The sequence below is a fragment of the Diabrotica undecimpunctata genome, chromosome 1 (genome assembly GCF_040954645.1).
Source record: "Diabrotica undecimpunctata isolate CICGRU chromosome 1, icDiaUnde3, whole genome shotgun sequence".
Taxonomy (NCBI): domain Eukaryota; kingdom Metazoa; phylum Arthropoda; class Insecta; order Coleoptera; family Chrysomelidae; genus Diabrotica; species Diabrotica undecimpunctata.
The window spans coordinates 32,120,741-32,139,298 of NC_092803.1; the positions used below are offsets into that span (position 1 = coordinate 32,120,741).

General features: G+C 35.6%; 1 protein-coding gene across 1 annotated transcript in view; it reads left to right on the plus strand.

Annotated features, from left to right (window-relative positions):
- The window catches only part of LOC140438445 (peroxidase-like), a 45,121-nt gene extending 26,563 nt beyond the window's left edge, over window positions 1-18,558 (plus strand). Inside the window, exons 7-9 of the mRNA XM_072528127.1 lie at window positions 7,275-7,445; window positions 7,644-7,942; window positions 18,421-18,558. Coding sequence (XP_072384228.1) covers window positions 7,275-7,445; window positions 7,644-7,942; window positions 18,421-18,499 — 549 coding nt within the window. The 3' untranslated portion in view covers window positions 18,500-18,558. The remainder of the gene's footprint in view (window positions 1-7,274; window positions 7,446-7,643; window positions 7,943-18,420) is intronic.

The following is an 18,558-nucleotide window of genomic DNA, read 5'->3' on the forward strand; positions in this document are numbered from 1 at the left end:
CGGCTTTTCCCATTATGAGTTCGCCGTTTTCGTCCTCCACACCACTCTATTCTCCCAGTCACCTTCTCTGAGGTCTCTATCTATCATAGCATTTCCGACGTATGTTTTCCATCCTGTAGCAGGTCTTCCTCTCCGTCTTCTTCCCGACGGGTCCCAGTTTATTATTCTTTTCGGCCACCTATGCTCTGGCATTCTTTGTATATGCTCGTACCACTGCAGGGCTCTGTTTTCCAACTTTTTTGTAATTGAGCATTTTACTTCCATTCTGTTCCATATTTCCTCCGTTCTTATTCTATTAGCTCTTGTGATTTGTAGACATCTTCTCATAAAGTCCAGTTCAACTGTTCTCATTTTATTTCGTATTGTTGTTGTCATTGGCCATACTTCCGCTCCATATAGGGTAATATTTATCACTATGCTTTGAAAGATCCTCTTTTTGTTTTCTTTGGTTAAAGTGTTGTTCCATATCGCTCCATGAAGTGCTCTTGTGGCTTGATTTCCCCGTGCTATTTTTATTTCTATATCTTTCATACAAGTACCATCTCGGCTAATTATTGACCCTAAATACTTAAAAGCCTTACAACTCTTAATAGTCTCTTTTTCTAAACTTAAGTTCAAATCTGCAACCTCGGGTCCAATACATAAGTACTCGGTCTTGCACATATTTATCTTGAGTCCCCAAAGTTCATATTCTTCCTTTAATTTCCTTATCATATATTACATATCCTCCCTGTCTTGTGCAAAAATGACTTGATCATCTGCGAAAAGTAGTGAATGTAATATATTCTCTTGTACTGGTATGCCCATTGTTCCGCATTTTCTATACCATCTTTTCAAAGCCTGATCTACATATATGTTAAAAAGTGAAGGTGAGAGACCACATCCCTGTTTGAGGCCTTTTGTTGCGGTAATTGTTGCAATAATTCAGTAATTTAATATTTATTTGATAGCCGTCCCGTAAGGTGCGTCGCGTTGTCAGTGCCTTTAAAATCACGTTCACTTGTTTTAATCTATGTTTTTTTATGTTGTTTGTGCAACTTTTTCAGTATTTTGTTGACGCGACGTTAAACTTTTGTTATACATACTGTAAACTGGAATTTGACTTTCTTATTTTACAAAAACAAGTTATAAAAAAAAAATAGTAAGTATAAAGTTTTTTTTCAGTTACTAACTTCGTTTAAGAATGGAGTGAGCTAGAAAGATACTGTGCCTCGCAAATGAAAATCAAGTTGAAGTTGTGGGTAATGTTTATAATCAATCACAAAAGTTCAGGTTTTCAGAACATTGGAAATATTAAGGATGCATTATCTGTGACGGAGCCTTCTAAAAGTAGTGAACAAGAAAAACAAATATTTTAAAATTTAATGCCGCTATCCTACAATGAAGAAAAACCTATTACTACAATCTCGACACCTCCTGTAAACGTGCCAAATCTCGAAGAACCAGATGATAACCTAATTCCAATAATTATTGAAACAGTTATTGAAGATAAATGTGACTTAACGGATACTAGTTTACTGCGAGCCATAGAACTGTTTTCAGATTCAGAAGTAGAATCCACAGCTATGTTGTTTGGCCTTGATCCTATTTCTGACAAAAGTATCAAAGCCAAGCATAAAAACCAAGATGACCAAGCATTTACTAAACCAGCTGAAGATTTTTCTGAGCCAGGTGACGCATTGTCTGAACATGACGAAGATGAACGGAAAACAGATACGGGCAATGAAAATGAAAATAATGTAGAAAATCAAGAAAATATAGAACTTACAAAACCATAAACTTAGACCCCCGTGCAATGAGTCTTGCAAAAGAAAGTGTAGCACAAAAATAGCTGAAAATCGACGAAAGTTGATTAACGAAGAAATTCGGAGTCAGGATTGGACAGCAAGAAGGCTATTGATTCTTCATACTACAAAAAAACGAATGTAAAAATAAGGACCACAAATACATTAACTGAAGACTTTATAAGGAATAAGACGATAAACTTTTACCTTAAAGATGCAAAAGGAGAATTTTTTCAAGTATGTAAGACTATTTATTTGTAAACACTAGGTTATAATAGTTACAATAACACAATTATAAAATTAGTGTGCAATGCAACGGCCATATCAGTGGAAAAAGACAAACGAGGCTTACACTCGAAACACAAAAAAGTTGATCGAAAATCCATATATAATCATATTTAAAATTATCATCCATGCGTGTCGCACTACAGGCGAGAACACGCCCCAAACAAAACTGTATCTACCGCCTGATATAACAAGACATGCACTCTGACTTTGTGCAAAGTAATCCCACTGTTAATTGTTTATATGAACTTTATAAAAATGTTGTAGTTAAGGAAAACATCATTTCGTTTTCACATCTCGGTAACGAAGGATGTGAAACATGTGAAAGCTTTGAGCTACATAATGATGCACATTCACAAGAAAATTTGTCCAGAATGCGAAAACTGTTAGAAATGGGACAAACATAATAAACGTGCCAATACTTCCCGTCAGAGGTACAGAGATGATGTTGAAAAATCCATCCATTCCTCAACAATTTATTTTTCGGCAGACTTACAAAAAGTAATTGTGTTGCCACGCCTCGAGATGTTCAAAAATGTTCTCTTTACACAACGTATTATTGCTTTTACCGAAAGTTTTGTACCCATAGGATAAAACACTAAAGGAAAACCTTTTGCAGTTATATGGCACGAAGCTACCGCAGGACGTAAAAAGGAAGAGATAATTATTAGTACCTATTTTCAGTTTTTTCTTTGCCATCGCGATCAAAAGCACTTTGTACTTTGGCTCGACAATTTTTCTGGCCAAAACAAGAACTGGGCTTTATTTTCATTTCTTGTTTATTTAATAAATCCCGATCATGTTAGTACCCAAAAAAAAAACCTTAAAATACTTTGAACCTGGCTACACTTTCATTTCTGCTGACAATTTCCACCATCAATTTGAAAACGCTTTAAAAAAACAAAAAAAAAACCTATGACCTTCGAGACTTTGAATCTGCATTTTTAATATTGTTCTGAAGCTATTTTCTTGTGGCATTTTAAATTAATTTTTATTTAAATGGGAATAAGCCACAATTAAAGGTTAAAATACGTTTATTGACGTTTCAATTTCCACTTCGGAAATCGTTCTCAAAATACAAACACTAATATTTGTATTTTGAGAACGATTTCCGAAGTGGAAATTGAAACGTCAATAAACGTATTTTAACCTTTAATTGTGGCTTATTCCCATTTAAATATAAATTAATTTGAATCTGCAGTTTCAAAAACCAACTCCAGAAAAGTCATAAAAAAATCTATGGCATAATCAGATTTTTACAATTGGAAAGATCATTGTTCAAAGACAGTTTTAAATAGATTAGAACCTAGAGTATATATAGCAGATCTTCTGGAAGTTGTTGCAAACCTTGGCTTTCTTCATTTAGAATACAAAGATAGTTTTTTGGATGACGAAATTAGGTAGTTAAATTTTTTGAAAATGTCGTTGGCCAAAAATAAGCATCAAATGTTGGAGCCTGAAAAACAAATAGCAAATCGGGGAATACCCACTTCAAAGCGTGATAATATTTAAAAAATTTATCATCTGTCATGCCAAAAGACCGCCTGAAGTTTTGGGAAAATATTCCAGTTTCAGATACATCCAATGATTTAATTCAAATTTTTGAATAAAGCTGTTTTAGTAAAACTGTATACTGTATGTTATATTAATTTAAAAATATGTAGAAGTTAAGTGTTTTATAATTTAATATATTTTGTTGAAAACCAAATTGCCTAATACGTTTTATTTTAATGATAATATTTACATATAACCAACATTTCTAAACCAAAAATAGTTTTTTAATACATAGTTTATTTTAGCTTGAAATACTGTAAGTATTGTTTTTTGCAGTTACGTTTTTTTCTTTTAACTTATCAAATTTAAAAAGTATTCTATGGTAACTTTAAACGCATTAAGTGGAATTTAAACCATTAGGAAAAAATTTATGGTTTAAAAATTATTTGCAACAGTTTTTTATCCCAAAATTTCTAGATATAGCATATTTTAAAAGTCGTTAGAATATAAGCTAGGACAATATAGAAAAAAACACGTTTTTAATGTTGTCTCAAAACTAAGATTTTGCAGATACGGTACTCTCTATTACGACGGCATCATTATATAAGTGGTGTAGATCAGTGGTTCCCAACCTTTTTCCCATGATCGCCCCCTTAGACAGGTTTCACCAGTTATAAATACTACAATCGCCCCCCCCCCCACCCAATTAAATTGAAACAAATAATGAATCTATACAAAAGGTAAGTATCCATATTTATTTATTTTTACATTTCGTAAAATGATAAATGGTTATATGTGTGTAAAAGAATTGTTAATGACTTCCTTGGGCCTGGTGTCTCTCATATAATTTCTTTATGTCTGGCTCAATGTTGGTTAATAACAACCTCAAATCCCCTCTTTCTATTATGTCGAGCCTATTTCTTTGTCTGTTTTTCAATACACACACAGAACAAAAACCTTTCTCCACTAGATTATGTTGTGGGGAATGCCAATAATAATAATTTGATTGCATTCCACAAGATTGGAAACACTTCTTTTATCCGCGGCCAAAATCTTTCATACCCACACTCCCGAAACAAACTTTTAATTTCAACATCATGTCACAAATCAATCAAGTTTTCTTGAAGAGAAGAACATACCGTTGAAACTTCCACGCTGAAAGGATTGATAAACTAAGTTGGCACTTTCAGACTAGCCAAATCTTGGAATCGGGATGCAGATCTTCTTTCAGTGTTTGAAGGTGGAGGCAGTATGTTTGAAGATCCTCAGAATCACCCCAAGAAGATTTCAAGTTGGGGAATTTGGTGCATATTTTCTTCTCTCTCTTCTCTGCATATTTTCTTCAAAAATAGATAGTTTGTCAATGAATGCTCCGACGACTCCCTCCGCTTTGGCCATATTTATGTTCTTCCCCTGTAGTTGCAGGTTCATTTCCTTTAATTTTTGAAAAATATCTGATAAGTAAGCGATGTCATTTCGCTTCTCTTGTAGTTCTGTACTCAGTGAGGGGTCAGTAGTATTAAGAAATTCAATAACAGTATCCATGAGACTGAAGAACCGCCTTAAGCAATTGCCTTTAGAAAGCCAGCGGACTTCCGTATGTAGTAGCAATGTATTAAATATCTCATCATTTTCTTTACAAAGTGTACGAAATATTCGATCATTCTTTGGTTTTGCTTTAATTTTATTTACCGCATCTATGACAAGTCGAAGAGAATCGTGCAACCTCCCACTCAAATTCTTGTCAGCCAAATGCTCTCTGTGAATGACGCAGTGAACACACAAAATTCCAGGTACTGCTTGTTTCAGATGTGCAATAAATCCCCAATGGCGTCCTGTCATTGCTGCTGCATCGTCAGTAGCACAAGCGATCATATTTAATAAGGGAATCTCTTTTTCCTCAAAAAATCTCTTAATGACTTCAAATATGGAAGATCCTTTTGTATCAGTAATCAGACTTCTAACAAATAGCATTTCCTCGGCCATTTCTCCTATGCTGTCACTCAGGGTACTCTCGTCATGTTGCACAGTAAACTCTTTGCTTTTCAATTTGTTGCAGAGAACATCTTCGACATTCGCTCCTATTTCATCAATCCTTCTGGAGACAGTATTATTGCTGAGAGGAACTGCATCTGTTACTTGGCTGGCCTGACTAAGTACCAACATAGTATCAACTATCTCTTTGACAGCTGGGAGGATGAGTTCTTCTCCAATTGTGTGCGGCTTGCCACTTTTTGCTATTAAGAATGATACCTTGTATGAAGCAAGTAAACCCTTGTCGTTTTTCTTGGTAGCTTTTACAATCAATGACCAAACAGTAACTCGCCTTTTATACTTTGCCTTGAGCTCCTGTAAACGAAAGAAATACACATTCTTTTTAATTATTATAAGTAATGGTAATAAAGTTTAAAAAAGGTTTTCTTTCAGTCTGACTTTTGGTAATAGAAAGTAAAAATAATTATAATATGTTGATACCTAGGTACAGTTACGATCACTAAATAGTTTACACTTTAATTTTTACATTGTAATACTTTTGACGTAAAAGGTGCGTTTAAACGGGGTAAAAATTTAAAAAATAGGCTCCTAGATACGTAAGTCTGTTAACTATTCAATGATTGTAACTGTACATGGAAAAATTACATCCTACAAACAAAAGACTTTTACTCACCGCAAAATATTGGACGGGTCTGTCTGACTTCTCTGGATGAATCCTCTTCAAGTGATCCATAAGACGAGGCGGCTTCATGGATTCGTTTGACAAAGATTTTGCACAAATAAGACACAATGGTAGATTCTTATTTCCTGGCAATTCAATGAATCCATATTTCAAATACTCCGTTGAGTACTGCCGGTACTTTTTTTTAGGTGCTGACATTTTGAGAGCAAAACAAAAGAGTAATTAATTACAACTTATTGAGAAGGCAAAGAATAAAAACACTATCTTGCAATTCTCAATAAATAATTATATTGCCACGCGTCGACGTCTCTGTCCGAATTCTAACATTGTGACTAATAATGATTCTAATATTGTGACGCCTCGTGTTCGACAAGCTCTGTGACTAGACGAGATGTTTGTGTTATTATTACCTGCATTGGTATACATATATTTACTTTTTATTATCCTATGGATATCCGATCGAAAGTATTATATTTTTTTCTCTTTTCTTATTTTTCTCAATTACCCATTTCTCGTTTTCCGGATGCTAAACGCCCCCTTTTCTCTGTCGCCTCCCATATCGCTCCCCTGAATATCTCAAATCGCCCCCCAGGGGGCGATCGCCCCCAGGTTGGGAATCACTGGTGTAGATTAAGTGCAAGATTTTCATTTTAAAAAGTTCATTTAAAGTAACTGACATGCAAAATCGACAGTCGCTTTAAGCGTTGTTTTATTCAAGAAAACGGTTCATTCTACATAAAAAATGTTTATTAACATTTTTGTCTTAAATTATCTCAGCTGCATATCGTATTTGAAACATTTTTTTCTGCGGTCTACACATACTTGGTAAATTTATTTTTTTGCGTTTTTGTGGTAATTTGGAGTGATTGTGATTAATGTGAGACATTTATTTTTTCTTGCGTACAATTAATTTGCATGGACATTCATTTACTTTGCATATCTGTTTGACATAATCCATTACATTCTCTGCTTTTTTTTGTATATTTTCTACCATATTTATTAATTTTTGAAAAACATCTATTTTGTTCTTTTAGATGACGAACTATTTCTTCCCCATGTATTTAAAACCGGGACTTGATGTAAGAGCAGTTGATATCCAACGATCAAGGGAACATGGTCTTGGATCTTACAATGACATGCGAGTGTATTGTGGATTGGGAAGAATTCACAACTTTTATGACCTGTTAGATATTATGGAAATAGAGGTAAAATTTTAATTTACTTGCATTTTTATAATATTCTTTATATAATTCGTGTTATACATTTGTACAAATTTAGCATAACTATGTAGATGGCTTTTATTGGTGGAAGTGCTTAGCTAGGAACAAAATTATTTACAAACTTTTAAAGAACTTTCAATGCGTAAAAACTACTTATTTACCTTCATAAAATTATTGTTACAGGATGTAGAAAAACTTATCTCTCTATACGACCACCCCGACGATATAGATCTTATTGTGGGGGGTTCTCTGGAGCGAACAGTCCCTGGAACTTTAGCAGGTCCCACATTTTTATGCATCATGTTTGAACAATTTTATAGAACTAGGGTAGCGGATCGGTTCTTTTTTGAAAACTATTATACTGGATTTAGCCGTGCACAGCTGCGAGAAATTCGAAAATCATCTATAGCTAGGCTGATCTGCGACAATGCTAATCATATCATAGAAATTCAACGGCACGCGTTTGTGCAAGTCTCTCACAGGTAAAGTACACGGTGTTTGGCTGCAACATAGTAGAAAATTTTCATCTCTTATTAGTCTATTCCATATTTATTTATGATCGAATTTAGACTTGTTTATAGGCACGCTCTCAAGAATTACTTTAATGAACGGAAGTAGTACTAATATTGAGATATGCTGTAATTTGATTCTTGCTACTGAAAACGAAATTTTCTACTTCTAAAATATAAGCGAACCATCACCGTGCATGGAAGGGCACGTAAAGTCGTCGATCATGGCTAAGAATATGGTCGCTAAGTCATGTTAGGAGCGCTTGCATGGCCTAAATACCCTAACCCTAGACCTAAGCCGAAAGATTACATGAACTTTACTTATTTTCGTACAGTTTGTCACAAACGTAATAACAATACATAAAGCATCTTAAAGCTGAGTAATGTACACTAACATTTTAAAGTTTTTAGTATACTGATACAAAAAAATTAACACAGATAAAATAAACAATAATCATAACATATAATCACATGTCCGCGAAAAAAAAAATCCGTAAAATATCCGCAAACGAAAAATTAGGAAAAAATTATTCCAGGCCATTTAAACACTCGATTATTACAAACATTAGCCATAAAAATCACCACTGAATTTTTATATAGCAAAAATAATGGAGCTTACTTCCAGATATATTTCACAGATTGCTTTTTAGAAGATACATCTTCTTCTTCTCGTGCCACTCCTAGAGGAGATTGGAAATCATCATGGCCACCACGACTTTGTTAGCAGCGCGCCTAAAAAGTTCAATCGAACTACACCCGAACCATTCACGTAGATTACGAAGCCACGATATTTTTCTTCTTACCACACTTCTTTTGCCCTTAATTTTGCCCTGCATGATATTTCTTAAAAGTTCGTACTTTTCACCTCTCACAATGTGCCCCAAGTATTCCATCTTTCTAGTTTTTATCTCATTTAGAATTTCGCATCTTTTGTCTAAAGTTTGGAGTACTTGCGTGTTAGTGACGCGGTCCATCCATGATATTCTGAGAATGCGCCTATAGCACCACATCTCGAAAGCTTCGATGTTTTTTGTGGTCAACTGTTTTAGTGTCCAAGCCTCTACTCCATACAACAGGGTAGAAAAGACATAACACCGCAGCATTCGTATTCGTAACTTTATATTGATATCACGATTGCAAAAGAGTTTGCGCATTCTATTAAAGACTGATCTAGCGATTTCTATTCTACATCTAATCTCTTTTGTTTGATCAGTATCGTCTGTGATCCAAGCACCTAGATATTTATAACAGGACACACGCTCAATCGTTGTATTGTCTATTACAAGATTAGCTCTAATGTTCTTTGATTTCGTGATTACCATAAATTTAGTTTTTTTCAAATTAATTTTCAAGCCGTAACTGTTACAGTATATATTGAGACTTTGAACGAGATGTTGTAGTTAGAACATACATACATACTTACTTACTTACTAGCCAACGCCCACCCTTGGCATGTTAGCCATTTGGTGGCGCGCTGACCAGTATAGACGAGCCGTTTCTCGTAGGCGATCTTCATCCTCCTCGGGTGGGTCTGTTTTCAGGGCTGGGCACTCTGGAAGGTGAGCAGCATCCATCTGGGGCTGATCACATAGTGGACAGTTGTCATTTTCGCGGACGCCGATGCGATGTAGATGGGAGGCCAGGTAGTCATGCCCCGTAGTTGTTCTGAACACGGCTACACTAATGGGTCTCGGCAAGTTGCGAGGGATTGGTGACTCTATTAGGTGGGCCCAAGATTTTCCAGCACCGGCTTGTATTTGCTGCTCTTTTATCTTCGCTTTGATTCCTCTTCTAATGGTGGACTTTGCTGATGTGTACGATTGGAAGCTAGGGGGCTGTGGAAGAGTAGTGCCTTCTTTTGCAAGTTCATCCGCCGCTTCATTTCCTTCAACACCGCCATGACTAGGGATCCATTGTAGAGTAATCAGCCACCCTTTTTCCATCAAGTTCGATAGTTGGACGCGGCAAGATATTGTTTTGGCACAGTCGGTGTATCGATTTGTCGACAGGGCGAGGATTGCGGCTTGGCAGTCGATGAAAAAGGCAACTTTTTGGGGGTGTTGGAAATTCTCAAGATTTTTTGCAGCTTCGTGTATAGCAGCAATTTCGCCGTCGTAGTTGGTGAGAGGGGCACCCACAGCTATAGAGCCTTTGAAGAACGTTGAGACGTATCCTGCTCCTGTTCTTCCCGAGTCCGGCATCGAGGATCCATCGCAGTATATGTGGATCCACTCATGTGCTGGGTACTTGGTGTGTATCGTCTCTAGGGCGGCTTTCCTTAGGGCAATGTCTGACGATAAGTGCTTCGGGTCGTTATGGTTTTCAAGCAGTAATTCTGTGTTTGGTAGACAGCGGGCCAGTGTGGTTTGCGCTGGGAAGGGGGCGGCTTCCGACAGGACAATGTGGTATTTTTCCATGATTTGGTTTGCTACTGTAAGCGGAGTGGTTTGTGTTTTAAGACGTAAGGCTGCTTGTCTATATTCGTCCCATTTTTGTGGAAGTATTCGTCTTTGCCTTTCCCAGAAGGTTAACGCGTGTTGCTCTCTTCGTGTGTTCTGGGCGACTTCAAGCTTGGAGGTGGTGTTTGTACTCGCAGTTATTGTAGCTTCACTCCCATATTCTAATATCGGCCGGACATAGGTTTTGTATGTTGCTACCAGGACATCTTGCGTGGCGCCCCACTTTGTTGCTGTGAGACGTTTGAGCAGTCGACATCTCTTTGTGGCTTTCTTTGCAATGTTGTCGATTTGAGGTTTCCACGTCATTTTCTTATCTATGTACACCCCCAAGTATTTTGTTACGTCCTGTCTTTCCAGATCAACTCCTTTATACGTCAGCTTGACAGCAGTCTGTTTTGTTGAAAGGCTAAGTACTTGATATACGGTTTTGGTTGTACTGACTGTTAGGCAGTTTTTATCCGCCCATTTTTCTAGATTTTTCAGAGCCTGGTTCATTACTCCCTCGAGCGCTCTCAGACTGCTACTTGATGCCCATATTAGGAGGTCATCAGCATACAGGAGGGCTTCCACACCAGGTGTCTTTCTAATCATTTCGAGCACATCGTTTATCATTAAATTGAACAATTGACAGCTGATGACAGCTCCTTGTGGCAGCCCTTATCTTTGCAGTCTGAATTTGGAACAGTGGTTGTGAAATTTGACTCTCTGATACCTTTCCTTAAGAAAGGATTTTATCCAATTGAATAGTTTGCCGTCAACTCCGGACTTCGCTATCTTGTGTAACAGCAAACCTCTCCATACTGTGTCGTATGCAGCTTTGAGGTCTACTAGCACTGCTACTGTTGACATCTTACGGTGGAAAGCATCCTTGACATTTTGGGCAAAATGGACTACATGGTCCATGGTGTTCCTGTGTTTCCTGAAGCCAGCTTGAGCGTCGTCAATCAGTTCAAGATGGGTTAAGGCTCGGTTTAGTCTGCCCAGAACCATTTTTTCGGCTACTTTGCATAAGGAGCTTGTGAGGGATATTGGCCGGTAGCTATCAGTCAGGCTCGGGTCTTTTCCTTTCTTTAAGGTGGGTATGACCTCACTCTTCCTCCACTGACTTGGGACTCTTGAATTCCATGTTAGGTTAATCAAATTCAGAATGGTGCCTTTGGCTGCGGCTTCCAGATATTTAAGCATTTCTGGGTACAACTCGTCAATCCCTGCTGCCTTTTTCGTTTTTGTGTCAGAGAGAGCCGCTTCCAGCTCCAACATCGAGAAATCTTCTGAACAGATGTCGTTTATACTTTTGCTTATCCGCCGGGAAAGGGGATAACGCAATAGTCTTGCTCTCTCCCTCTTATTTATTTTAATATTACTCACTATAGTGTAGTGCTTACAGAGTTCGTTTGCTATATCGGCATGTGTAGTGAGTTCTCTAGCCATGCCTCTCATTGGCATTTGCAGTTGCTTGTTTCCATCATTGTTTAGCGTAGTAACGAACCTGTGCGCTTTGACGCCGTCTTTTCGGAAATCGAGCTTAGCAAGAAAGGATTTGAAAGCTTCTCTTTTACCTGACTTAATGGCTTGAGTTAGGACCGCTTGCCTCTTTCGAAGCTCTATACAATCGTTCATTTGCCTGGATTTTTCAGCTTTTCCTCTGGCTTTATTTCTGGCAGCTTTCAATTTGGATAGCGTTGGGGACCAGAAAGTCTTATACCCTTTAATTTGACCTCGCGGTATGCACTCTTTTGCACATTTAAGTATGGCCTCACTTACTTTCTTTGTTGCTTCTTCTGATTCTTGTAGTGTTAGTTGAGTTAGGACTTCATTTGTGCATTCCCTGTACTTTTTCCAATCCGTCTTTTTAAAATTCCAGCGCGGGGCGCGATTTTGGGCTTTCTTGTCCTTTGCCAGTTTGCATGTCACTAGCAGAGCACGGTGACCACAGCTTGCTGCGTCGTCCAGGAGGGTTACACTGATCTTCCCTGTAATGTGTGGGTGCGTTACGACAAGATCGGGCCTTGTTTGACTTCCTGTAAACGATAAGAACGTAGGTGGGGTGTTCACTATATCGAGATAGTTGGTATCCAGGAAGTCCTCGAGGTGTTTCCCAACGTTGGTGGTTCTAGAGTAGCCCCATCTCGTGGATGGACTATTAAAATCTCCAATTATGATGGTACTTGGCTGGATTTGTTGCTCTACCAATTTCAATGCAGGTATATTATCTGGCGTATTGTATAGTAAGAAAAGGGTGATATGTTTTGAGTAGATACATACATAACTATAACGCATTAAGTCGTAAGAAAATTGGATACTAAGGAACTAAGGAGCTTAGAATTTTCCAAAATTTTGATTAGAGAACATAAAATTAAAATATTTGTTTATTTTATCAAAATCATTATTATTACAAACACTGTATTTGAATTAGTCTCTAGCGCCCCCTATCTAAGAAAATTCCTGATTTCTTTATACACTTCCTGTTTTTTGTAACAATCAATAAAACTATTTTTTGTTCCTTCCACATCATAGAAACAGCAAATTTAGAAGATTTTTTTGCATTTTAGACCATTTTCTTTGATCTTCAATACATAAATAACAAACCTTATGCCCTGTCCTAGATTTTTTCTTACTGACCAAGTTTAATTCGATACATAAACCTTTTTTACAAAGGCAGTAACGTTTCTTTAGTGTTTTTAATGACAAAGGCACCACATATCGAGCAAAAAAAGTATTAGACAATCAATATTTAATTTATCTGAACCGCATTTCACTCTTTTTAAGCTTTTTTTTTTATAGATTTTGTCAGTAAGCGGTAAGTTTAAATCCCAAATTTTACTTAATCCTTAATAAGGGTTTTACCCTTAAAAATTAAAAAGCGCTTGTCATTGCAATATAGATTTTGAAGTAGAGGTTAAGTTGAATTTTTATCAAATCGACCTTTCCGAAAATTTAGCGGGGTTTTGTCTTATTTTAATCTTCGTTTACTGGACTACTAAATAAATTAAACTATAAAATGTGAGGAAATAGTACGTGTTAGAGCTTGGTAAGTAATGCATTTTGATACTGCGCCCGAAACGACATAAAAATAAGCTATTTTTAATAATAAAATTTTCTTTGAGCTGTGTAAATAATTATTAGTTTTGAAACTGCTTCATTCACAAGGGTTATTAGCAATGGTCGATTTTACAGATAACATAAATATAAAAAAAACCAAGAATACAATTAGATTTTGTTAATTAGTCCTGAGGAAACCAAAAAAGTATGGTTCGATTGTGGTCACTATGTTCACTTAGAATATCTTTTATTGTTGTAGGTAACTGTTCATATTGTCTTTCAAATGCGTACAACGGACACTCCACTAATAAGTGATATACTGTCGAATCACTATCATACGCGTAACACAAAGATTTGGGTTGCTTACTACAAATAGAATTGAAAATAGTTTAATTAATAAGTCTCCAGGGAGAAATTGCTAGGACCATCGCTAGGTAGAAATATTACTTAAAATTTGTTCTGTAATTTTGTTTATAATTCTAGAACAACGAGATTTAAGATATCTTGGACTTAACATAGGATGTATTTTCTTTAGAAAGTGTATCAATCCTTCGATATCCTCCGAGTAAGTTCTGGCGACACTGAGAGGATGTGAAGAACCATGCGAACCAAGTCGATAAGTTCTTCCTGTGATAATTATCCATTGTTGGAGTTTTCTTTGAAGAATGGACTGGTGAATTTAATAAAATTTTCTACCAGGATTCTGTTGTTTTCTTGTTGAGTTTTTGGTCTTTGCTTCGTGGCTTCGCTTCAGCGAAGCTATTTTCGTTATCTCTTATTGGGGGGATATTATTTCAGATACGTTTAGGGTGCTGGGATGAGGATTTATCTTGATCTGAGGTATCGATTTAAGTCTCACTGAATAGGTCGCAGTCTATCGGAGTATGCTTATTTGATTGAGAGGTAATGATTTTTCTAGGCGTTTCAGCCTCAGTAAGAGAGAATTGTGTAGAGGAATTTATCGACAAAGGTGCTGATTGTTGTATTGTAGTTTTAGTCTTAGTAGCAGAGGATTGTGTAGTTGTTAAAAGTGGAGATGATTGGTGTACTAGATAAACAGTATTTTGGGTGTTGTTTGAAGGAGTCTAATTATTTTTATTGGGACACTGAGATGCAACAAGAAAATTAGATAGTTGTGATTCTCATGGTTAATTAACATAGAATCAGGTAATTTGTCAAAGTTAGTTGGCGCTATAAAAGTCTATGGTCGGAAACTGAAGATATGTTTGAATGCTAGATTTAAAGGCCCTATCCTGAGAAAGTCAATTGGAGTTATTAGATGTATACCTAAGTTTTTCAGTTGTTCTTTTATATTGATGTGCGGAATACTTGAACATACGTTGAAAATAATTAATCGTTCATTTGGAGCTATTAGTCTTCGCACTTGAATACGTTCTTGTTTAATTACTACAATCCCATTTTCAATCCCATTTTCGTTTGCTAGAAACTCATTGAGTGTCTATTCACTTGTAAATAAGATACAAATACGATCGTTTATAATTTTAGAAATGGAATGTATTTTTCAGGGATCCGCTTTACCAGTTACTGCATTAAGGTAAACTTTAATATTAGAGTTTGAGAGTAAAGTAGAATTGCTTGTTTTTTGTTTGGAAATTTATTTGTAGATTGATTAAGAGCTGTAGAATATAATTTTGATGGTTGGTTTACAAGTAGATTGCCAGAACTTTCCATGGTGGAAGTTTATGCTGCTGAATCCATTTCTATGCTTGGTCGAAGTAGTCGAAATACGGCCTTGGTGCTTATAATGGATCATTACCGGAAGGACTAGTAATTAACGTCATGCCAAATCGGCAAAATAGTTGTTTTCTATGCAAAATTCCCTATTTTGTAATTTTGTCCAAACTAACAAGCTAATATTAAATATCAATTAACGCTAATTGCTGATATGTTTACTGTTCGGAGTTTCGAACTAGAATCCATAATTATTTAAGTTAATGAAGCAAAGATACGCAGTTTTCTAGTTTAGAGTTTAACATAGAACCATGAAGACTGAAATCCTAAATGGAACTCTTAGTTTATATAATAAAAAAAAATAGATCATCATAGCTCTTAAAAATGGTGACGTTCAAGAAGATAATTTATGGATTTTGGTGAAAGCGTTAGATGCAAGACAGGAGGACAAATTGTGCAATAGTTTCAGATTTTTATAACTATAAGTTTTTAATTTTTCGTAGAATTATCAAGAATACGAATCTTTTTAAAATAACAAAAATAACTAGCATATCTACTACATATAAAATACTGACGAATTCCATTTTTCCATGTTTTATGATACACCTAAATGGATAGTGTAACATATTATATACACACTTTAAATCGGGTTTCGCTTTGCTGGCAATAGGTGGCGCAGCAAGTATAGAATTTTTATTCTAAATGTCAGCTTTGTTGTCTTGGTGGTTGGTGTGTGTGTCTGACGTAGTAAATTTGTGTTTTTTTGAACATTTGGAGCGGTTTTGGCAGACAAACTCGATAAATTTGGTAAATTAGATAACTATTCAAACTATTTGTTATATCAGTGCGTATCCAGAGTTCATAAAAATAAATTACCGGGTATTCTAATAAAATGTAGCAAATATGCTACAACATGAATTTTATGCTCTTTTTCAATCTCAGGGCGATGGACAAAAAAAGGGATTTTCGAAAACCTTTGACAAACCAGGAGTTGAAAAAGTTGGCAGAACGTTTTCTTGAAAATGACGATGATCTGAAAGAATTTGACGAAGATGATTTAAGTGAAAACGTTGATAATTGCTTAGAATGGGCTGCTCAAAAGTTTTAAGATCCTGTGGATTACGCCAATTTGGACATTAAAAATACAATTATTTTTCAGCATGAACTAGATGATGTAGAGCTAACCAATTCAAAAGTTGAAAATAATAATGAGGCAGATCTTGTCGACGAAATAATACCTGAGAATAAAGACGCGAACGGCACAGAAGAAAATATATTTACACTGGATAAAGACGCATTAAAATCTATTTGCTGAAAGCAAGCATCTTTTGAACAAAATGTTCAGGGTACAACATTTAGAGGTGATGAAAATCTCCCAACAAATATAATGGACTTATCAACACCCTATCAGTTTTTCAGGTAAAACCTAATAAGTCAATTATTCCTTTTGCAGTTTAGTATGTAATTTGTTGTTTTTTTTTTCCAGATACTTTTTTACCGATGAGCTATTTGAGAAAATCACTAAAGAAACGAACCTCTACAGCAATCAAAACAATATTTCAAAACCGGCCAATATAACGACTGGAAAAATAAAGAAGTACATTTATATCTGCATTTATATGTCGGTAGTAAATGTGTCAAATATCAGAAAATAATGGTCCAAGGAATATGGATTTGAAAAAATAGAAAACGCAATGAGTATCAATTGATTTGAAAAAAATCGTGAAATGCTACACTTCAATGATAACACGAAAATGCTTCCTAAAGATCATGCGGATCATAATCGTCTGCATAAATTGCGGTCAGTTATTGACTCTTTGAACAAAACATTCCAAACTGCTCCATTTGAGAAGTGTCTATCTGTAGATGAGCAAATGTGTGCAACAAAGGCCCGACAGTACATGAAACAGTACATGCCACTAAAGCCTCACAAATTGGGCTATAAATTATTTGTTTTATCTGGTGTTACGGGATATGCGTACCAATTTGAAACATACTCGGGCCAAGAAAATTCTGAGAAGTACCGTTTTTCAAATGAGCCTGACCTTGGGGCTTCAGCAAACGTTATTATACGCTTGTGCCGGTCAATTTCCAAAAACTGCAATTACATTGTCTATTTTGATAATTATTATACAGGAATTTCTTTGATTTTATTCTCAAATGGCATTTTTTCGTTAGGAACAGTGAGAAGGAATCGTTTGCCCAACTGCAAATTTTCTAGTGATACCGTTTGAAAAAAACCGCGAGGTTGTTTCGAAGAATATGTAACTTCTTTTCCAAATGCTTCGTTTGTCTCAGTTTTATGGCTGGATAATAAAGCAGTCACATTACTTTCTACATACACGGGTTCTTCTTCAGTTCAAGAAGTGAAAAGGTTTGATAAAAAAAGAGAAAAAACAATTGGAAGTACCATGTCCAAACTTAGTGTTAGAATATAACAAACATATGGGCGGAGTGGATCTTTTAGATAGTATTTTAGGGCGTTACAAAATCTGAATGAGAACGAGAAAATAGTACTGCAGAATTTTTTATCATTTAGTTGACATTACCATCATTAACGCATGGCTACTGTATCGGAGGGTAGAGAGGCAAATAGGAAACACAGCCACAATGTCAATGAAAAAATTTCTTGCTGAAATCGGCAATTATTCTGTGCAACGTTGGGCAACATGGTTTAAAAAAGAGGGGAAGGCCATCTTCTTCACTTGACCGAAATTTAGAACAGAAAAAGAAAAAAATCACCTTCAACCGCAATTCTTCCAAAAGATGTAAGAACTGACAACTTTGGTCACATTCCAAACTGGAGTAATACCGATGTAAAATACCCGGCTGCAAAGGATTTTCTTTTATTTTTTGTGAAAAATGCAAAGTCCACCTATGTGTGAATAAAAATAAAAATTGTTTTGGTAACTTCCATCACTAAACTGTTAATGAAAATGGAACTCTTCAATATTTTATTTATAGCAGATATGCTACATGATGCATTGTAGGGTTAAGATCATTTTTCCTTTTTTTTGTACCACAAGTGCATGTTATAGCATAATATGTGATACATTAAAAAAAATAAAAAAATATATAATAAAAAACAAAAGAATTTTTAAATATTTTTTACCCATTCACAGCACTAATACCTACCAAAAATATTTTTTTTAAATAAATTCAAAAAATCATGCATTGTAGGGTTAAGAATTACGTCTACTTAATAAAAAGTAAGTAGTGGTAAAAATAGACCTTAACTCATGCACGTTTTATTTTTAGCAACCCTAGGATAGCCTGCAATAAAATACCTGGAATCGATTTAACACTCTGGGAAGAAAGACACATAAATCATCATTAACGCTCATATAAAGATATGTATAAAAAACTTCTATGTACATAATAAACATTTTTATAATT